The sequence below is a fragment of the Elephantulus edwardii genome, unplaced genomic scaffold (assembly GCF_000299155.1).
Source record: "Elephantulus edwardii isolate Elephantulus edwardi_28Jun2011 unplaced genomic scaffold, EleEdw1.0 scaffold00006, whole genome shotgun sequence".
NCBI classification, from domain to species: domain Eukaryota; kingdom Metazoa; phylum Chordata; class Mammalia; order Macroscelidea; family Macroscelididae; genus Elephantulus; species Elephantulus edwardii.
Window position 1 is genome coordinate 16575053 of NW_006399756.1, and position 22897 is coordinate 16597949.

General features: G+C 51.8%; 1 protein-coding gene across 1 annotated transcript; it reads right to left on the minus strand.

Annotated features, from left to right (window-relative positions):
• Positions 1-269: 269 nt before the first annotated feature.
• On the minus strand, positions 270-21599 carry VWA2 (von Willebrand factor A domain containing 2). Its single transcript, XM_006880162.1, has 13 exons — positions 21548-21599; positions 18138-18212; positions 16714-16847; positions 13288-13397; positions 11422-11616; positions 10134-10267; positions 9424-9556; positions 6722-6777; positions 5232-5339; positions 3699-4262; positions 2423-2974; positions 1354-1479; positions 270-376 (listed from the first exon to the last, which is right to left on the minus strand). The coding sequence occupies exons 1-13, from the start codon at positions 21597-21599 to the stop codon at positions 270-272; spliced, it is 2346 nt and encodes a 781-aa protein (XP_006880224.1).
• Between the last annotated feature and the right edge of the window lie 1298 nt (positions 21600-22897).

Below are 22897 nucleotides of genomic sequence, written 5' to 3' on the forward strand. Positions count from 1 at the left end.
ATTTCCTCAGTCTCCTGGCTCTTTTGTTTCGCTCCGAGGAAAGGTAGCAGATGACATGTAAGCTTGATGCAGCGCAAACGAGGGACAGGAAAGAAATACTTACTTACATATGAGAATCATGTCAACAGAGTCATTTGGAAGGTGAGACAAGTGGCGAGACTGTCCCTTTGCAGCGCTGTCCATGGTTGGGCGTCTCTTGTTTCTGGGAGAGGAGCAGTGGACAGGGCTGGAGGGGGACAGTCAGGATCCCCACAAGGGCTGGTGTCATCTCAGTGCGAGGGGCGTCCAGGCTGCCGCGAAGGGAGCTGTGACGGCCGCCATACTGCAGGCTCCTGGCGGGGACCTCGTGTCCTGAGGGCATCTCCTCGTAAGAGTCCTGGGGAAACACGTGAGCTCTGAGGACATGAGTCCTCTTCTCACCCAAGTGGCAGTTCCTGTCCCGCTGCAGCCCCTGGATGACGAATAGTTATGCACTTGACGACTAAACAGAAAGCTGACACATTGAATCAACCCAGAGGGGCCGTGGGATAAAGACCTGGTGAACTGCTTCTGCAGATCAACTTTAAAAACCCTAGGGAGCAGGGTTCTACTCCACACACGGTAGACTGCGATGACTCAATCAACTAGATGCCAGGTGGCAGGGGAGGTGGTGGTGGTGGAGGAATACCTCAGGGTCTTTACTCAAGTTCACGCTCCCTGTCTGCTCACCTCCATAGATCCTTCCCTGGCCATCCAATCAATCTCTAACTGCACACTGTACACTTGGTCTGCTGAACGCCAAAACCAAACTCCCTGCCATCAAATCGATCCCAATTCATAGTGACCCTCAACTGAGTTTCCAAGGGAGCTCTGGGGGCTGAGTGGTAAGGAATTGTGCTACTAATACAAAAGTCTATGGTTCAAATCCACCAGCATCTCCATGGGAGAAAGATGGGAAGTCTCCCACATGATTTCGTGCCTCTGAAACCTCACTGGGGGATCAGCTATGGGTTGATTCTGACTCTATAATACATGACACACAAACAACTGGATTTCTAAGGCTGTTAATGAGAGCAGACCACCCACCTTCTTCATTTAGTCAACTATCAGTACCTCGTACATATTATATTTGCTTGTTTATTGTCTGTCTGCCGCTAGAAGGGAAGCTCCCTGAGGGTAGACCTTTTTCAAGTTTTATTGCACCTCTTAGAAGAATGCCTGGGATAGGAGAAGTTCTCAAGAAATGTTCTGTGAGTAAATGAATGATTCTGAATGCATGCCTGAGAATGCAGCTTAGCTGACTGTATGGGACTTGGCAGGACTCCGACCACCCCCTCTCTGGCTCGCTCATGCAGAGCGAGGACCCCAACTTACGGTTTCCGCAGTGGGGGCCCTCCCAGCCCTCCAGGCACACACAGCGGTAGCTCCCGCTCTGCAGGACGCAGGAGCCCTCGTTCATGCACGGGCTGGGTCTGCAGAGGCTGACAGGCTGCTTCGCTTCTACAACAGAGAACACACCCACCCGGCTCAGCCTGGGTCAGCCCCAAAGACCCCTGCTCTGTGCAAGCCTGGGACAGACTCGAGGCCTCAAGAGCCAGGGGCCCATGCATCTTCATCTCTTGGCCTTTAAGTGAGAACTCGGTTCATGGATCAGTAGGCTAGGTTAAAAAGACCCAACTTGCACCTTTCCTTATATGCATCCAATGTACTTGGCACTGGGTAGTGCTTAATTCATGTCATATCATTTTTTAAAAAGGCAGAAAGGAATAAAGCAGCTACAAGATATTTTCTATTCACAGAGCTATGAGACAGTACAGTCCTACATCTGTAATACTAGAGGATACAATTACAAACTTTCTAAGTAAACCAGTATAACATTTTTAACAAAGCGTTATCTGAGACTTGATTCTGCTTTTCCAGCAGAGGGCCCAAAGGACAGTGTGACATGGCTCTGGTACAGAAATGCACCTTTTTAGAGAGGATTTCCTCTCTTTAGTGGCACAGTTCTAAGTACTCATTACTCTTCAAAAAGTCAGCTAAAAACCATTTTAAAAAATCCCACCCAAAACCCCCCACAACAGTGGACCCACACAAAGAAGAAAAATATGGAAGGTTTAAAAAGGCAGAAAGGCGGTCCCTGTGCAAAGGCAGCCAACATGGCCCCATCCACGGCCCCGTCTGCCTAGAGCAGCAGCTTAGACCCTCGGTTATCAGTGATGACCTCAAGGATGTCTTCTACTCAAGTGGAACGTTTGGAGTCTTGAGCTTGGAAAGCTCACTTAAATTGTCTGCCCCTTGAGCATAAATTAGGATGCTTCTGCCCACCAGAGGAGATGGTGTGAGCAGAGGACCAGGTCCGTGAACATTCCCAGTGCATGTGAGGAGATGCTCTCCTTTAAGGGGGACGTGGAGGCAGCTCTGAAGGCAGGGGAGCCCCACTCACCTCGGCATATCCAGTCGATGAGCGTGTCCTGGTGGTACTGCAGGTCTCCGTAAGCTGCCACGTGGATCAGGGCATCCCGGGGGCCTGCCAGCCTCCGGAGCGACTCTCGCAGCACAGGCCCCACACCCATGACTAACACTGAGACACCGTTGTTCCTCAGCTTCTGGGCTGGGACGGCTGCATCCTCGGCACCCCGCCCACTGGTGAGGACCACCACGGCCTTGGGGACCCCAGGCCGGGCCCCACTCTGCACGGTCATCACCTTGTCATGGATGTGAAGCAAGGCTGTCCCGGCTGAGCCCACCCCACCGAGGTAGGGGGCCTGGCTCACAGCCTGCAGCACAGAAGCCTGGGTGAGATGCGTCTCCAGGCCAAAGGCGGTCTGGACTCGGCTGCCGTACACCACCAGGCCCACCTGCGTCACGTCAGGGTTCACGTCAAACTGGAGGACGCAGCTTCTCACGAAGCTCTGCATCTGAGCGAAGTGCTGCAGCCCCACGGAGGCGGAGGTGTCCAGCATGAAGACCAGGTCCAGAGACTGGGTCTGGCAGCCTGCGGGGCAAGCAAAGGTCCATGGGCAGGGGTGTGGAGTAGGCCAGCGCTCTGGGCTGACAGGGAGGGGCTGCTCCGGGTTAGGCAGAGCCAAGGCACCCGATGGCTGTCTGTCTGGTGTGACGGCCACGCTCCAGGAATGCTAGCATGACGCCAGAAAGTCCTGACCGATTATTCCTACCTTCCCATGCAGAGACTTGCAGTCACCTGTCTAACATTTGCCCAATGGGATGGGATTGGAAGTAACTACAACTTCCACGCTGTCTTTAAAGAAGATGCTATGGTTCTTCAAAAAGTTAAATGCAGCATTGCCACGTGACTCGGGAAATTCCATCATGTGTCCCTGGAAGCAGGGACTCAGACACCTGACGAGTGCGCACTGCAGCGTGGCTCACCCCAGCCAACTCCTCAACCCTGATCCCATGTGTCACGGAGTCTGAACCAGCAGAGCCTCCAGCAAGTTTTCAGAGGGAGTAGATCACGTGGGAAGAGAATGCTCCTCCTTCTCCGGGTGAAAAACTGCCGGATTCCAACCATGCGCCTTGGGGGTGGCAACACGGCTCCTCACCACCAAGCACCAGAGCTCCCAGTGAGGCACAAGTCAGGCTGTGGTGTCAGCCTCTAGCCCAGGGAGGGAAGAATGCTGCAGGCTCACCAAATAAAGGCCGGACCCACCCACCGGCCTGTGGCCCCCCGGCTCAGCGGCCACACGGCAGGGCCTCACCTGGACGCTGCTGGCTGCACAGCTTCCTCCGCAGCTCCGGGATCTGGTGGAAGAGGCCCTGCGGGTCCGTGTAGACCATCACGTGCTCGGGACCCCCGGTGATCTCCTCCAGCTCTGCCCGCACCGCCTCGGGGCCCACGGCCAGCACCTGCAGCTCCCGGGCCTGCGCCAGGCTGGCCACCTGGTCCTGGGCATGCGCGCTGGTGAGCAGCACCACCACCCTGAGCGCCCGGTCCTGGCCCGTCCTGGCCGCGCCCCCAAAGCCGCGCTCGGCTGCCTGCCGCAGGGCGCTGCCCGTCAGTGTGGCACCGCCGCTGAAGGGGATGCTGTCGAGGCTCGCCACCAGGCCGGCCACGTCCTCGTACTCCCCCACGGGCACCGCCACCACCAGCTCCCGGCTGTAGTGCGCCACCCCGACGCGGGCCCATGAGTCCTCGTCCAGTACGGTCTGCACGAACCGCCGCACGAAAGCTCTGGCCCGCAGGAAGGCCTCCCGCCCGGTGCCCGCAGAGCTGTCCAGCAGGAAGAGGATGTCCAGTCTGCACTCGAGGCTCAGCTTCGGGGCTGCAGGAGTCACAGTAACCGTATCGTTAGGGACCCGAATGCCTGAGACGCCCTTATCTCCAATACACACACACACACACACACGGAGAGGGGGGCTGAGGATGGGGGACTAGGGATCCAGCACGGAACTTGGAGCCTCTCTCCTGCTAACATTAGGGCCTCTATCTAGTCCAACCTTGGATGCTTGTTTTAATGTACTTTATAACTGTTTTCCCATATGCTGTTGTGTACTATAACTTTCTATATGTTTTTGTAATAATATACCATTTAGTCAAACCTACTCACTGAGGGGTTTTTTAAAGCAGTAAATCCCAAGTGAATAAACTGCCCATCTTTCTCCCACGGAGCAGATGGTGGATTTGAACCACCTGCCTTTGGTGTGGCAGCACAATCCCTTACCACTAGGCCACCAGCGCTTTCCTACTGGATAGTGCTTTCCCCACCCTATCTGAGCATCTCTGTCTACCTCGGGTTCATGAACAGAGTCTCCCATGCTGTCTGCTAGAAGCTTCACAGCTTGGCCTTTACAGCCCCCCTCCATCAGGAAGGAGGTTTTGTTTCATGTAAAGAAAGAATTGTTTGTTGTCCAGGAGCCTCCTCAGAGCTTCACCACCTGGGTTACTATTCACATGGCACTTCGAGACCTGGGAAATCACCAAGGCGGTGTATTTGGAAAGAAGTGTTTCTAAAATGCAATGGCTAGTTTCTATGCAGTAGCTAAAAAAGCAGAGAGCTTTGGTGGCCTAGTAGGTAAGGAGTTTATTGCACCCAGTTTGAATCCACCAGCTGCTCTTAAGAAAGATGGGCAATCTCCTCCTATGCCATTTACAGCCTTTGAAACCCCGCTGGAGGGCCAGCCGTGAGTAGGTTCTGAAGAGACAGCAAGAGCAAGGAGAAGGGAGGTGAGAAGGAGCCCTCTGCTGTATCCAGCCCCCCAGCCATCAGTGTCAGAACCCCGTATATACACACCACAGTTAGCCTCCCCTCCAAAGGCCAGCGGGCAGATGCAGTGATACTCGTCGGGACCTTCTGTGACACACGTGCCTCCATTCTGGCAGGGTGCAGAGTCACAAGGACCTGTAAGAGAGACGTGTATTAATGACAAGCGTGATGGCACAGGAGTGAAGGGGCTGGCAGAGGGGGAGCCTTGCAGGTTAGCGCGCCACTCCAGCCCCCTCGATCTCCTTGGTCCTCTAGGGGAGAGCGTGTCACAACAGGTACATCACAGGAGTGTGGCTTTAGCTACCACGCTGTATTTGCCCACAATACAGGAAGGGGTCTAGAAGTCCAGATCCTGGGCACTGGTTCTCACAAGACCTAAATATTCACCTGCTTGGGGCTTGTTGGATTGAGCTGCTCTTTTGTATCTCAAGTAAGACTGAATGAAGACAAACCTGACACTAACACTGCCTTACTCACATAACAGGACCCTTTCTCAAAAGAGATTACAGCCAACCGGTGCCCACAACCCTTATTTTTAGGAGGAAAGTGAGGGCCCAATTCAATCCCTAACACCCTCTATAAGAGGTAATGCGATATTTTCATTTGAATGCAAAGTGCAGTATAAGTCACGTGTCAAAGATCAGAGAGTTGGTAAAGGGCCAAGCTATTCTCAAGGACCTGCACTGAGATCTCAAAGTCACCCAGTTCGAGGCCACCAGCTGCTCCGCGGGAGAAGGATGGGCAATCTCTTCCCATAGGTCAGCTCTGACTCGATGGTACACAGCAACAAGTCTCAAATCCGGACCACTCTGGTTCTTAGCGTGAGCAGGAACAGCCTGCCTTTCGGTCCACGGCACATTTCAGAGGCCAGAGATGGTGAAACTCTGGACAGGAGATGCCCCACAGAGCAGGTAACTAACAGCAGGGAAGCCTTTGTCTCTGCTGCCGGGTCCTTGCTGCATCCTCAGTAGCGCATGCGCATACTCAGACACATTAGATCCAGGAGTGGAGTGTGGAGGGGTGCTCCACTGTGTAATGATGTGATTAAATGGGGTGTTTGGAACTTCAGCGCTGGCCAAGCCCTTTCCTGGCCTTCCTGAAGCCTCACTGGGCTTCCTTTCATGTGACACTTGTTATGATCAAGTACAGGACACTGCAGATCCCAGACATAAGGCAAACATGATGCCCATCGCACAGAGGAGGGTGCTGCCCTGAGTTCAGCCCTGGATTGAGACCTTCTCTGTAAATTTGGTGCTCAGTCCTTGCTGCCTCTCATCACTGCAAGGGGCACGAGTTAGAGGGGGTCACTCCAAAGACCCCACTCTCAGCTTACTGAGAAAATACCTGTGAACAAGTGAGATGAAAATACCATACACTCCATGGCCTTGGAGTCAGTTAAACACCCAGACCTTTCTCCTTGCACCAGCCCAGCTCCTCCCCTACCCACAAATGTCAGTGTCCCTTTATGAACCCAGCCTGACCCCAGGGCAGTGTCACGTCCCAGAGGCCGACCGTACCTGGGCAGGTGGTCCTGTAGCAGGTGGCAGGGTGGCTTAGGAACACTCTCCTCCTGCTACATTAAAGGGAAGAAAAAGGTAGAGCGCAAAGCTTACAAGGAGGGCAGAAACACAGGCGATTTTAAAGACACAAATCTGATAAAAGATTCCAGTGTAGAATGAGATCAAGGGGACCTCTTTATAGTTCTTTCCTTTAAGTCTCTCCTTTAAGGGAGCTCGGGAGGCCTAGTGCTAAGGAGCTGTGCTGTAACCCCTAAGGCACACAGTTCAAACCACCAGCTGCTCCGCAGGAGAAAGATGGGCAATCTCCTCCTGTGTGATTAAACTGCTTCTGGAAACCCACTGGAGTGTCAGCTATGGATCGGTTCTGACTCGAAGGTATATAACGACCTTTAAGTCTACCTATAAGGGGAAGGCCCCCTATGAGGTGGATTGATTCAGTGACTGGGGTAATAGGGACGGGAGTGTCAGAGACAGTGCGATTGGCACAGGACAGAGCAGAGTTTAGGGCTGTTGTACATAGGGTCGCTATGAGTCGCAAGAGACTCGACAACACATAACAAAAACTACAACAACATACCAACTTATCTGTACAGAAAGGAAAGATGTTCAAAATACTTAGAGACAACTGGAGTGGGGAAAACTACAGTAAGTCAGCCATGGAAAAGCAGGATCAGGTTACAACTGAAAGGTGGGCAGTTCAAATCCATCAGGGATTCACTGAGAGAAATGAAGCCATCTTCTCTGTTAAGATATACAGTTCAGAAACCTAGTGGAATAATCAACTCACTCCAGTGGGGTTGGGTTGTTTTACTGAAAATAGTATAAAGGAAGACATCACGATTAAGTGCTCTGGTTGCTAACTGAATAAACCCGAAGAGCCTGTACACTCAAGAAGAGACTTAGTCCCATAACATTTCTCTCCTGTGTCAGGTCAAGTCCTGGCCCTGGCAACCCTCCAGCGGGGTTCTGAGGCTGTCCGTCTAATGCGAGCACACAGCTTCCTCTTTTTCCCCATGGAGTGACTAGTAGTTCGAACTGCTGGCCTTTCAGGTTGCCGCCCAACGTCTAACCCACCAGAGATTGGGATGGCTCTGCTCCGTCCTATAGGGCTGCTATGTCAAATCAACTTGACGGTAATGCATTTATCACAGTGGAAAAACCTGTGATCAAAATGCCAAACCGTGAAAACCACTTTGTTAAGACTTTCTAGCCAGCAGCACGTAGTGGAGGGGGAGACATCAGAAATTAGACAACTGGCTTCTGGCTTTGTGACCTCAGGCAAGTTACTTTCCTTCTCTGATCTTCAGATCCTCAGCTCTACGTAGGCGCTCTTTGTGTAATTTTCAGCTGCACTGCTGGGGGCTTCTGACTGAAGGGAAGGGCACTGAGTGGCCAAAGTCCAGGCTTTCTCATCCCCACAGCACAGCCCCTCACCTCTGCCACCAGTGCACTGCTTCTATGTGGTCTACACAAGTGTCATTCCGACTACCTGGTCTCGAACCCTAAGATCCCGCTGAATGCTAGTGTCCCCAGGTGGCCTCCCTGTATCAGGAAGCCCCCTGGTACCTTGACTCCACCGCTAACCGCAGGGAAATCTCCCTGCACCTAACAGATGAGAACCAGCTCCGAGGGGCTCAGGGTCACACGACCTCTAGAAGACAGCAAAGGTGGGAGCCCAATGGCGATTACCTGACTCCAAGCCACTCTGCCCCTGCACAGCAGGAACTGCCCTGTGCCCTGGCTGGAAGGCTGCCTCCAGCCTGGCAGCAGTGCCAGGCACCACCTCACCTACATGCACTTCTCTGTGGTCTTTGGCCAAAAAGTTCTCTAAAGGGCTTTTTCCAACAAGGTCCCCCACCTGGCTCACCTCTTGTAGGGTCTTTCTGAGGTAAAAGATCTTTGGGATAAAAGCCAAGTCAATTAAGAACTCAAGAAGTTGCTGGAACAAATATGTGTCAAGCAGCTAGCTCATTAAGGAGAAACTGTTCCCTCCTCTTCCAATCCTAACAGCCTCATAAAACCACAAGTCCGGACAGGGAGCTCCAGACCCGCCCCCTTTCCCACCCAGGTGTTGGGGGGGAATGCTGTTGACAGTCTCCACCTGGATCTGCACTAAGCTCATCACCTCCTCCAGGTGTGGACACACCTGCCACATTCATTGCCAGGCCACCTCCAGCCTCCAACACCGTTCCCTGCACCCTGTCTCCAGGCCACCTCCAGCCTCCAACACCGTTCCCTGCACCCTGTCTCCAGGCCCTGCTTCCTTTTCTGCACGGCACTCCTTGCTCGAGAGCTGACTTTATGAGTCCCTGCGGTTCACAACCTGCGTCCCTGACTTGGGTTGTCAGCCCATGAGAGCAGGTTTGTCTCCGAGATGTTTGTTTTGAGGGTCAAGGACAGTGCTGGGGACAGAGGAGGCCCCAGCAGGAATTTCATGAATGAGGGAATTGACGAAGAGTATGCAGGCATCTCTCCGGAAGCAGACAGGGTTCACACACTATATATTAGCTCCCTTCGAGGTCTCAGCATCCCTGCTAAGCAACCTGGTTTCCTTTCCCTGATTTTCTCAGCTCTCTTCCCGTCCCTGTCACATGCTGTCCACAACGTGACTTTGCAGGACTGTCCCCTCCTCACAGCTCTGAGTTTGTGGTACTGGGGTTGCACCCCTACCCCCAGCAGTGACCACCTGAGGGACACACCTGTAGAAGGGACAGCGTGAGGCCAGCACGGCGTTGATGCGTGGCGATCCTCTCCAGCAGAGGGCACTGTGGTCCTGCTCCGTGATGGTCTCCAGCATCTTGCGCTCACAAGGGTACGGCTCCATCCTGCAGTCTGTGTGCCCACACCCCAGAGACTTAGGGTCACACCTCCAAGCCTCTAGCCCCCAGCCCAGCCTTGATTATCTCCTGCCCCCTAGGCAGCACGAGTGCCCTCAGTTCTACTTGTTCAGGTGGGTAGAGGCCCTGAGCACCTGCCTACTGTCTGCCTTCTATATAACATACGCACGGGTAAGTTTTGCATAATAGCAACCTTCAGCTCCTGGGGCCCCTAAGGAAAGTTCTAAGAATACAGGGCCTCCTCCTCCCCTTGTCGACCAAGACAGGCAGGATGTCTGACCTCCTGTCTTCTGATCTGGGACAGTCAGAACACCCACACCTGTACCCCTGGCTCCTTAGGTCCCTAAACCTGAACCCTGCTACACCCTTGGACACAGAGGCTCAGGACCCCCAGCCTAGACGCCCACAGGCTGATACAAGGAGGGGACTAGGCAAGGAGACCAAAACGGGGTGCCTCCCGCCCAGCCCTCACCAGTGTCTCTACACCCACTCCCTAGGGAAGTCCTGAGAGATGACCCTTTACCTGGCGCCCCTGCTCCTCCATCTCATACTACCCTCCTCAGGCGTCTCACCAGGCGGGGCGGCAGTGCAGACGGCGGCACTGCCCAGGGTGCTGAAAAGGCCATTGGTGGCATCATCCGCCTGCTCCGCGAACAGTATGTGCTGCTCCTTGGGCTCGCTGGCCAGCGCCTGCAGCTCCTCCCACCTGTCTCAGGACACCCCAAGAGTCACAGAGCTGGGGGCTCCATCCCACCCTCCTCCAGCAACCCCACCTCCAAATGTGGGCGCCTGCAGCACCAGAGGCCATTGAGCACCAGCCAGTCCCCTGAGGATGCAGGTGAGGCCCCAAAACCCTCAAGGAGCTCAAGGTGACATGGACAGAGGCCAGGAGTGGGTCAGTGTGTGCGTCAAAATGCCTCAAACCCCCGCCCAGCTCCAGACCTCGGCCTCTCCCTGGAGACCCTGCCCTAATCCGTTCATTTGTTATGTGGCTTTGTGGCCACGGCCTGAGAGAGACAGTCACTGGGAAAAACATGAAGGAAAATGATGACAGCAAGCCAAGAGCAGCCAGGGACCACTCACCGCAGAAACAGAAATGGCCCAGCCGGGGGGGGCACCAGCCTCAATTCTCTCACACTCCCTCCACCCTCACAGCAAAGCCCGGCTCAGCCCTCCTTCCGCCCCAGCTGCTGCCCGCTGACAGGCCACCAGGAGCAGCTCCAGAGCCCTCCTGCCAGTCTCCCCACTTCCCCTCCTGTCTCCCAGTGTCTGCTTTCCACACAGCAACCAGCATGCTGGTCTCCCCACTTCCCCTCTTGTCCCCCAGTGTCTGCTCTCCACACAGCAACCAGAGTGACTTCTAAAATTTATATCAATTTGTGTCATCTCTGGGATCAGACCCTCCAAAGTCTCTGGATCCCAGAGACTCCCACAAACACCAGCATCTTTGCCATTACTCTGAGGGGTTCCACGCCCCGGCTACTGCCCACCCCAGCAAAGTTACACCAATCACCAAGTTTCAGCAAGAAAAAGACGAAAAGGCAAAGCAAGGACAGAATAAATGCATGCGAGGTTAGGATGGCCTGCCCTGCTTCCCTAGCATCCCATACACGGTCTCTCTCAGGCCGACTGTTTGTTGTTGTTGTTGTTGTTGTGTACCCTTAAGTAGGAACCGACCCATAGCTGACCCGCTAGTGGGTTTTCAGAGGCAGGGTTTTAACTGCATGGGAGGAGAGTGCTCATCCTTCTTCCATGTAGCGGCTGAGGGATTCAAACTGCGTGCCTTAGGGATTGCAGTGCAGCTTCTCACCACAGGTCAACCAAGGGGACTGAATTATGACAGCCTCTGCCTCTTCTTACCTGGGAAACCGGACCCCCACAGCAAAAACAGTCACACCCCTCTCCTTCAGCTGCTTGGCCGGCAGAGCCACGTGCCCTTGGGACCGTCCATCTGTGACCAAGATGAGGATCTGAGGCACAGAGTCACTCCTGCCTCCTGGGAATCCTTTGTGCAGCAGGTATTTCAAAGCTAGGCCCGTCTCTGTGCTCCCGCCCCTGGAGACATCAGACGGAAGAAACAGGCTGTGATCAGAGATGTGAGAGCAGGGTGGGAACCCGCAGTGGGTTGAACGGTGGCCCCGAAAGAAAGAGGGTCACTTCCTGCTTCCTGGGATTTATGAATGGGACCTTATGTGAAAGGACGTGAATGCTCTTAAAGTCACCTGGGATTACCTGGGTGCATCCTAAATAGAATGACAAAAGCCTTTCTAAAAGGCACATAGAGAAGACACATGGAGCAGAAGATAATGTGCAGTGTGATGAGGCAAAGAGAAACCAGAAAAAGCAAAAAATATTCTCTGCTACAGCCTCTGGCCAGGCAGCTGAGGACCTCACCCTGATGGATGCTGCTCGAGACTGGACCAATCGCTGAGAGTAAGGAGCTCAATGGGAGACTAATTTTGGGAGCCCCCAAAGGTATAACGGACACAAACGGGCCAGGGTATACCCATCGACCTTGAAAACCTGTTCATGTGCTTCTCCCTTCTACAATCTCTTTTGTCTGAACTTGCCCTCATTCTGTCCGCAGCACAAGCAGAGGAAAAGGCTGGGGCAGGTGAAGCACGGGCCTCCCTGTACCTGCCAGGCCAGCCCCTGATGGTCCTGGCGTGTGCCCACTGTGGAGTCCTGGGCTCGCTGAGAGGGTGGTGGGCTACAGACGGAGGACTGCACCTGGGAAAGGACCCCAGAGCTTGGGGCCTTTACAAGTGACAGTGAGGGGCAGCAAATAATGGGGGACACAGATTCAGGTGGGACTTCAGAGGGAACCAGAGCCAGGGATGACAGGGACCAGAGAGGATCTTGACATCAGAGTGGCAAGTGGCAAATCCATTCTTTGAGACCTTGCCAAGAATATTCTAGCAGTTCTACATGTGTGTGTTCGTGTGTGTATGTGCACCTGGCCCACACATAGACACAGATATGTTGTTGCTGTTATGTGCCACTGAGTCACCTACGACTCACAGCAACCCTATGTACAACAGCTCTGAAGCCTGCTCTATCCTGCACCAGTCTCACTGACACTGACACACCTACCCCCATGATCCCAGTTACTGTGCCAATCCATCACACAAATGTGTGTGTGTATGTGTGTATATACACACACACATATAACATGCATGTATATCTATTCACACAGACACACATCAGCTAACCTGAAATGTAAATTATAGCCCCCCTACATGTATTCATAGAGTTCATATATGTAAGTAAATAGCCAGCTTGTCATCAGTTTTATCGCATTCTTCAGACCAAAAGAGGACATAGCAAAACTCACCCCCAACAAAAACATGAAAAAGAGACCTATCGAAACATGTGTCCTGTCCAAGTTGCAGTGGCCCCCAGGGTCAGAACTGGGACTTGGGACCACTGATGGTTTCCCAAGTCACTTCTCAACCTGTCTCAACTTTCAACAGCCATGCAGGATAGCCACACACACTTTTGTATTTGCACATGCGTTCTCCCTGGGAACTGCACCAGCATGTAACAGTAAGAGGCAGTTTTAAGAGGGAGGCTGTGTGCACAGCTGGGGTTCAGGATGCTTGGGACCCACTCTCAGCTCCTATCCTCCCCCGAGCATGCTCAGAACAGGGCCCGTCCCTCCAGGCCCAGCGCCTTCCAGAAGGCACGGAATTCCTCCTACTGCACCACAGCCTGAACCGTACATACTTGAAAACCATCCGCTTGATTTTCTCCTTCACTTCCTGTCGGGTTGAAAACCAGTCCAAGGGGAATTCCAGATGAGGGGCGGAGGAGAACTGGATTGCTCCCACTCTGACCTTCAGGGAGAGAGATGGGGGCCAGGGGTCAGGCTCAAGTCGCAGACATTGCTGGGAGGACTCAAAGGAGGGGCTAGTGACCATTCAACAAATACCAGTGCCAGGTCTACTGCCAATCTCTGAAAAGCAGCTTCCAAAGTCCCAGAAGAAAACAAATGAACTTGTATGTGTCCTGCACTGTCAATTCCCAATGCAACCTCTTATCCTGCATCTCAGGAGACCCACCAGCCACTGTCCATCCTGAGTCGTGGGGACCCAAGCATGTAAAAATTCCTATTGTTCACGTGGTTCTCATGGCTGTGACCTTTCTGACACAGACCCCACGCCTTTCTTCCCAAGCACCTCTGGATGAGTTCAAACTGCCAACTTTTCTGTCTGTAGCCCAGTGTTTGGCTGTGTGTGACAGCCAGGGATTCTCAGATCCCTGCAAAGGCAGTCAAACCCTCTAGCCTCTCTCTTGGCTAGCCTGTGATCCTGGATGTCAGCCCTCTACTTCCCATTACCATCTGTCTCCGAGGTGCAGACATTGTTTTGTAAAAAGTCCATGCATAATTTCAATGAGACCACACCTCGCTGTGCCCACATGACTTCAGGGGACATGAAGATTTGGAAGAAGGGACAGATCCTGACCAAGGCAATGAATGGGGCTAATGAGAAAGAGAAAATAAAATCACCAAGCTGGCTGCTGCCAACTTGATCCTGGCTCGCAGGGACCCTGCAGGATGGAGCTCACCTGGCCCACAGGGGTACCAAGATGCTAATCTCTATAGGAGTCTTGGTGGCATAGTGGGTATAGTGTGAGGCTGCTAACTCAAAGGTAGGCAGTTTAAAGACGAGGCTCTCCCTTCCTGTTAAGATCTGCAGCTTCAGAAATCCAGTGGACGGTCGTCATGAATCAGGATCAACTCAAAAGTGATGGGGCTTGGGGTTTTCGTTTTTATGAAAGCAGAACCGAGTCATTCTCCTCTGGAGAAGCTAACTGGTGGGTATGAACACGGATCACTTGGTTAACAATGGAGCACTTGATCCACTGCACCACCGAGGCTCAAAGCCGAACTGGAGGACTTCAGAGTCTATGATCTCCACCAAGGATCTGCTGGCCTGTGCCGTCCTCAGCAGCCAGCATAGGTCTTCAGCAAAATGCTCACTGAGCCCGTCAGGGGTGCTCCAGAAGCCCCCCACCACAACCACCACCAGGCGGCTACTCTGCCGAGAGATCAGTCCATCCAGGCTACCTCCTGCCAAGCTCCAGAGGGACCGGCCGAGTCTCCAAACCAGAGGTGGAGTGGAGGGCCAGATGCAGCTGAGACCGAGATGACCACAGTAGCTGAAGGTTTCCACATAAGGGCGCCGTCAAGAGCCACCACTGATGACAAATGGACTCAGGCATCCTCACCGAAGACGAACCCCCAAGGGGAGAACCCAGTGTCTGGTAAAACTGCAGGAGGGACACTGGACTCCTGAGACGCTAGTGTGTCCGAGCAAAGATGACTACAGGTAGGTACTCAGCCTTCTCTAAAGGGCCCAAGGCCTGCACCTTCTCAGTGCCTCTTAACACGCCCTCGAGAAACTAGACTCCAGTTGACATTCCCGGAGCTGGACTCCAAATCTGGTTAAGAGTTTCAACAGATCAACTGAATTCCATTGAAATAATGTCTTTAATACCGATGACAGAGGAGGTTGTCATGGTGAAAGGAGCCCTACTGATGTAGTAGTTAAAGCACCTGACCACTAACCAAAAGGTCAACAGTTCAAATCCACTAGCTTCTCCAGGGGAGAAAGATGGTCTGTCTGCTTCCATAAATATTTAGAGCTCTGAAAACTCTATGGGGCAATTCTATTCTGTCTTGAAGGCCCACGATGAGTTGGAATCCACTTGTCGGCAGTGGCCGGGTACCACTGGTGTAATAAGCGGGGGACACAGAATTCACATTTGTTTAAATCTATATGAAGCAATTCCAGAAGGAAAGACGAGAAACAGCAAATAAGTAGGTGCGAGGGCAACTCACGCCTGCCCACCTTCTCAGGGAAGTGTGTGAATGAATTAGCTGAAAAACCTGTTCCCCTTGAGACCAGCAGTTGGGCGTGTGCACTTGAGTTAAGCAGGAAGGATACACTTCAAAACATGACAGGATGGGAACAGCTTAAGTCAGTCGTGGAGGCCTTTCATTTAACTGGTGGTCTGAGAGCAGCAGAGTTCCTTTCATCTGGACGGGTTTACTCAAAGGCTGCCCAGCTTCCCCTCCACACTGTAATCACGCCGGGGCAACCCTTCTATTTAGAGACAGGAAGTCAGCTTCTCGGCTTTTAAGCCTTGAGAGGGAAACTTCAAACCCCTGGAAGATCCGCCATGACAACAGTGCATTCAAAAAAAGCCTTCTTTCAGAGCCACTTAAAAATGTCTTCCCTCAAACTCAAGTAATAGAAAAGAAGCCCAAAACACAAAACTCCCTGCCATCAAGTAGGGTCTAACTCCCAGTTACCCTCCCATCAGGTCTAGGGCCAAAAATGGTTATGAGAAGAGCCTTCCTCCTCATCGCTCTCCGGAGGAACTGCTGATGGATTCGAACCACTAAACATTCAGTTAGACGTCCAACAAGCAATGCACTAGGTCACTAAGGATCCTTTAAAATGATAGAATGTAACAACCAAACAAAAAACCCCTCCAAACAACAGACCAACCCCAAATCCAAGCCCCTTGCCATTGAATTGATTCTGAGGCTACAGAACAGAGTGGAACTGCCCCCATAGGGACCCCAAAGCTCTAGACTCTTTCCAGACGCAGATAACCACGTTTACCCCACAGAGCTGCAAATGGGTTCGAACCACCGACTTTCCACTTAGTGGCTGAACACTCTAACCACCATACCACCAGGACTCTTTAACCAAAGCTTTAAAAAAAAATTAAAAAATCAAACACACTGCCCCTGTGTCAACTCTGACTCAGAACGATGCCCTTCCAGGTTTCTAAGGCTGTAAATACTATGGGGGGCTGGGGGAAAATGGATGCTTCTTCTTTCTCCCAAAGAGAAACTGGTGAATTCTAAGTTGTGAGCAGGCCAACACACAGCCCCCTGCACCACCTGGCCTTTATAGAAAATGAAGAAAGGCGCAAAGCAGATCCCTTGTCTTGAAAAGAAGAAAATGCAAAAATACAAAACCTAGAGCCACAATTATGAAGAAAAATGGTTGATTTTGCATCAACTCTGACTCCTCAGATCCCACCCCACCTGGAACCCGGATTTAGAAGCCCTTTCCGCCAACAACAGACAACCACAAAGACACCCCCCCCACCACCACCAAGGCTCGCACTCACCCGCTCGGGGCTGACGTCCAGTGCGTCACAGACCAAGCCGGCAAAGTGCTTGGACCTCTCAAAGCTCCTCTTCCCGACGCTGTGAGAGCCGTCCAGCAGAAAGAGGACGTCCAGCGCAGCGGAGCACTGCATCACTAGGAGAGAGGGGGGCAAACGGGTGATGCTGGCGTCCCTGCAGCCTGGTCACAGGTGGGCCTCGCTCACAAAGCAGAGGGAAGGCAGAAATGAGCCTGTGACGGGAGGAGCTGTGACTCCCCAAGAGACAACAGGATGAGCTGTAGCCCTCTGCCAAAAGTGACGGGAGGAGCTGTGACTCCCCAGGAGACACCAGGATGAGCTGTAGCCCTCTGCCAAAAAGAGAAGTTCACACCCACCATAGCCAGGAGACACACACACACACACACACACACACACACACACCAGAAAAGAGAAGCTCACACCCACCATCGCCAGGACACACACACACACACGCCCTCTGCCGAAAAGAGAAGCTCACACCCACCATAGCCAGGACACACGCACACACACACTCTGAGGGAAAGTCCCGGCCACAGCGGCCCTCTGCAGAGGAGAGATGCTCACACCCACCGCAGCCAGGACAGACATACACACACACACGCGCACCCTTACAGCCAGGACACACACACATCTACCCCCCTCTGTGTCTCCATGATGATGGGAAAATCCAATTCAACAACACTCACTGAGCTTCCTTGAGGGAAAGGGTCTCCTGGGCCAGGAAGGGACACTGAAGGACCAGGGTCTTGGCCTTGCGGAGACACATTCTAGTCAGGGGCCCACTAAGGCATCTTGCTATGTGAGGAAATGTTACCCAAGAGTTCAGGTGCCTACATTTATGGCAGAGATCGCCATTGTTCGTGTTAACTTATTAATTCCCATAACCACGCTAGGAGAAAGGTCACTGTTTGGTTTCCACTCAGCAGGTGAGGAAAGTGGGGTGTGCAGGAATGAAATTCTTTTCCTGAGGCCGAAGTGCCAGGATGTAGGGGAGCCGAGAATCCAGCACAGCTTGTCTGACTCCAGAGAATACACTCCTACCACCTTGTTATGGAAATTCAAGGAAGGGACAATTCCAGAAAGGAAAGAACAAGTGTTCAGGCCGAGGAAGGGGTCACAGGACGGAATAATGGCCATGAGGAAGAACAAGCAATAATATGGCGGGAGACGAGACCAGTAGGGTCGATGGGGATCACGTAACAGAAGACCTTGAAGTTCAGGCCAAGAAATGTGGCACCAGGAATTTGTACCTGTGACTGGACAGGGTTTGTTTCGGGGATTGACTATGGCCCTGTGGAAGGAAGGAGGAGGGGCAGAATGTGTCTGGGTACCAGGTTCCCTTGGGTCTGCCCTGAGGAAGCGGAAATGGGTGCTTGGAGGCAGGACCAAGTGGAACAGGCACTTACTTTTGCTGGCAGCCGAAATCCTCCCAACGGTCTCCAGGTTAACATGGACTTCCTGAAGAGGGAGGACGGGAGGTACTGGAGGGGAAAACACCAGAAGCAGTCAGTCCAAGGCAGAGCAGGGAAGAGTCTTATTCTCCACATTATGTGACTCCCATAATGAACCGGAAACAAGAATGTGAAGGAGTTTACTTGTATCTCAAAAATTAACAGAGAGACAGCAGAAACAAATCCCCTCCTCTCTCAAAGTCATTTGTACTGCAAGTTGGGTATCTTGAAAAGTGACAAACACATAGAAGAACTAGAGATTGAGATTCTGCTAGACTTCAGCCTTTGTTAGACATAAAAACTACGTCCCTTTTTGGGGTACAGTTGTCTGCACTACCTCCAGGCACACCCCAGGAAGCCTCCCTTAACCCTCTCCCCCATTGAAACACCAGACTGCCATAAATATTAACACTGGTTGTGAAAAAATGCAGAGCAGAATGAAATTTCACATAAAAAACACAAAAATCCAATTTCTGTGCTGTCAAAGTGCCGAAGTGCTGCTGCTCAAACAGTGAGTGAAATGTTCGGGATCAAATGTGAAACAAATTATGAAATTGGGGGAAAATTCATTTAGAAGATCTCTGTTTCCAGTCTGGGCAGTATAGATGGGGAGAATCCTCTTACAAAGCAAGGTGGGCTAGGCAACTGAGGGTCATGACCAAGTTCACACACTCTTTGTGGGAACCTGACTGGTGAAGGAGTCAGAGAAGGGTAAGCATACACCAAGACACTCTCTTCAATGCTATTTGTAATAGTAAAATGCTAGAACTAAGTCCACAAAGAGGTAAGGGTCTGAGCAAACATGAACATATTTGTTCCAGGCAATTAAGAAGAATGGGGCTGTAAAGTGTTGGGGTAAGAAGTTTCTGGGTAACTTTTTCTTTTTGATGCCTGGTAAAATGGCAATCATAGTCTATGAACAATTAAGAACAACTTTAAAAAGACACTTTGAGGCTAAGGGAACAGGCTAAGAAAGCCACTCAGCTTGATTCATTGCCATCGGGTCAGTATTGCTCGTAACAGACCCTCCAGCAGGTTTTCAGAGACTGTATATTGCACGGGAAATTTGCAGAGCAGCTAGTGGATTGAATCTGCCCGAGATGCAGGACTTCTGAAGAGGCAAGGAGGGCTCCCCAAGGACACCACAGAGGGGACCGATCTTAGTGTCTTGCAGACAACAATGGTGTCACCCAGGAGGTATGTTTGGAAAAGTCAACACCCCCTTGCACCTGCACTTGGCAGACTGCAGCAAGAGACAGAGCCCCACATGTGCTGATACCAGAAAGCAGCGAGCCAGCCAGCTGAGCAAAGCCAAGAGCAGGAAGGCCCCACAGAGAAAAGGCTGAGGAATGAAGGCGACCAGGACAAGTTGCTGGGGAGATGGTTAAAGGAGAGGGAGCTGGAGAAAAGCAGAAATCACACGGTGCAGGGAGGCTGGGCTCACAGGATGTGCAGATACCAATAAAAGAACTGCAGGCGATGCAGAAAGATGTCTAGTTCTGGAGTGCTGGGGTGCCCGCTGGAGACTGTTATTGGGCAAGATGTCAACTCAGCTCCCTTGGGCTGGTCCCAGGCTCCTTCTAGCACTAACCCCTATGCTATTGCTGTTATGTGCCCTCAAGCTGACTTAAGTCGACTACAGTTCCTAGCGACCCTACGAACAATGGCTCTGAACCCTGCCCGATCCTGAGACAAGCTCCCTGACACAGTGACACACCTGATTCCATTGCCACAGTCACTGTGTCAATTCTGTCCATCCGGGGCCTTCCACACTCCCCTTCACTCCCTGCTCCACACTCACTCTGAGCTGTCCCACACTTTGACGCTGGAGCTCACCTGACAAGCCCTGCCTTCTGTCGCCATCTAGTCAGCAGGCTGAACAAGCAATTAGTCAACGAGCAATTAGTGCCACATAGCTTGCACAGTCCACCTGCGCTGTTTTACTACTAGAGGCAGAAACAAGAAACAAACTACAACACAGAGAACAGTAGACTAATTAAAGGGGAAAAAGATCTTCCGTGCACGTGGTGGGGAAATGGCAGATGGCGGAGGAGTGGCTGGAGCAATACTTCATAAAAACAAGCACAAAGACCAGTACTTCTGCAAACGGCTGGTCTTCTAGAAAATTCCGCATGGAACATTCAGAGACCATCAAGCTCCTGCCCTCACTCATATGGCCAAGTTATGCTCCGTCCCGTCATGCAGTGCTTTCCCACAAGCCCCTCGTCCCTGACCCTGATGGGGGCAGGAGGAACTTCCACCCCATCCTTGAAAGAGCCTCGTCCAGCTTTCTGCACACAGCATGCAGACACTAAAGTTTCCCAAACTGAGTCCATGAATTAATGGGAAATAGCCTACCACTCAAGACCTTCCCAAAGCCCTGTAAACACAGAAAAATACTTTTGTTTTTTTATGTCGCACCAGCTGGAGAATGGAGGGACAGTGAAGGAGAGGAAGACCCCCAACCAGGTGGACTGACACAGTGATGGCAGCAATGGACTCTGGTGTGTCGGGGATTGCGAGGACGGCACGGGATAGGACAGGGCTCAGATCTGCTGTTCAGAATCACTGTGACTTCTACTCTAAAGACATCTGCTAGGGGTTTTGGGGGCTTTCAGCTAAGATTTATGCTAATGAACACGCTGAGTTGCAAATTATTCAAACCCTCTCACTTTACAGAGCGGAAGGTGAAGACTTCCTTTGCTCCCAAGAGGAGGCTGGAGCTGTGATAGCCGCCTATGTGAGACGAGGATTTTAGTTCTACCTGGTGGCCTATTGATAAGAAGCTGCAATCTCAAAGGCACAAGGTTCAAATCCACCAGCTGCTCTGGGGGAAAAGCATGGGCAAGCTCCCCTGAACGATTTATTGCAGGTACCCAGGGTTATGCGAAGTTTCAATATGATATCTGATCTTACCTGGAGATCCAAATAATTCAGGATAACTATGGTGGGAAGGACCAAGGACACTGGGCAGGACAGAAGGGGGTGTGGGGCTGTAGCACAAAGGGATGGAGGAGAGGGGGACACAAGAGGGGGAACAGCTTGGCCCTGGGGTCAGATTTGGGACGGCCCAGCATGAGATCACTGTTTTAGGGGAGAAGTAGGGATGGGGAGGGTCCTGCCATGACCAGGTGTGCATTTTGAAACGTGTAGTGTTGGAGCGAACCAGGTGGTCCCAGAGAGGCAGATCAGGAGGCGACTGCAATCATCCCAGCATGAGACAATGAGAGCTCTGGATAGGGAGGCAGCTGGGGTGTGGAGAGGAGGAGATGGGTTCAGAAGACCCTTAGAAGTTCAAATCAACAGGATTTGAAGCAAATCAACCCACCCTCAACACTCTGCCCCTCATCAGAAAAACAGCTTACCTGTAAAAAACAGGAAAATACAGACAGCTCTCAGCAACAGGAAGGAGTGCATGTTGAACTCACTGTAGCACCAGGGACATAAAAGCAGTGACAATTAGTTACGTGAACTCTGCCAGGAGGACAGCTCCTCGGCCTTCTAGGACACAGGCACACCTCGGAGACTGCGAGCTCGGGCCCAGATCCCTGCAGTAAAGCGAATGGTGCAGTGGAGCAAGTCACGTGCATGGTGAGGGGCTTCCCGGAGCACAACAAAGTGATGCTTACACTGTCCTGAAGCCTAGTGAGTGTGCAACAGCGTTATGAAAAATATTTAATAATGCAAGAATTCCCAAAATGTGACAGAGAGCGAGTGAACACATGCCGCTGGGGTGAGGGGGGAGAGAATGGCACAACAGACTTTAATTTGATGCAGGGTTACCACGAAAATTTAAGGAAAACAACAAAAGGAGGGGGGAACCCACACTATCTACAAAGCTCAGGAAAGTGAAAACGAGGTGTGTCCGCATGATCCTAGTGGGGTCTCCTCAACATCGCTATCTATGTATCTGCTGCAACACTGCATGGAAGGGTTTATAAATAAATAGGTTAAACAGCAACAGCCTTCTCAGAATTACCAGCTCTCAGCCCTAAAGCTACACCAGATTCTCATGACTCTGGGAAGGTGCGATGGTTCTAGCCCTGCCTGGCCCGTGATGACCTCAGGTCAACTCCGTCCCTTCTCTGGTTCTCTAACCTCCTCTGAACAATAAAGATTAGATTTTCCAGTGTCCTCATTTCCTTTTCCTTGTACTGTGGGTTGGGTGAATGTTTACAGAGCAAATGAGTTTTCCATTCAACCATGTGTACATATTTTGTTTACTGCATCAGTTACAACCCCTCCTCCCTATAAAGCTGCCCTCTTCTCACTTCCCTCCTAGAGCTTTCCTTTCTATTCAGCCATCTTTCCTACACTTCCTCCAAATCTGAGTTTTGCTTCCTGGCAAATGGTTCCCCAGTACTCTCATTGTCTCAAACCTTCTGGTAAGGTTTTCCTTGCCTAGACCAAGAAAACAGAATTCTGGGAAACCCTATTTGTTTTCCAAATTACTTACAAACAGTTATACGTATGGCCGATTTAAAAAGTAAAGGTATTTTCCACTCCATGATGCCTGAATAAATTTTGAGGGATTTTTTTAAGGTCAGAAAGTGGATGCTTTCAGTAAAAGCTACAGCCTTTAACAGTGATCCCATAAGGACACGGTTATGGATTGAACTGTGTGTCCTCCGTGTGTTGGCACCCTATTAACGCCATTGGGGAACAGGGTTTTATGACGTTCATGAAGCCACACACCCTAACCCTAATCACCTCTA

Bases quoted from the DNA above. Each gene is read 5' to 3' on its own strand.
- VWA2 (XM_006880162.1), bottom strand. From the start codon at position 21,599: ATGCACTCCTTCCTGTTGCTGAGAGCTGTCTGTATTTTCCTGTTTTTT. The intron at 10,268-11,421 runs GTAAGAAGAGGC...GTCCTGAGACAG, and splicing joins GTGGGGGTCCGGTTTCCCAG to GTGGGAGGAGCTGCAGGCGC. The intron at 9,557-10,133 runs GTGAGACGCCTG...GTGGGCACACAG, and splicing joins CTGCACTGCCGCCCCGCCTG to ACTGCAGGATGGAGCCGTAC.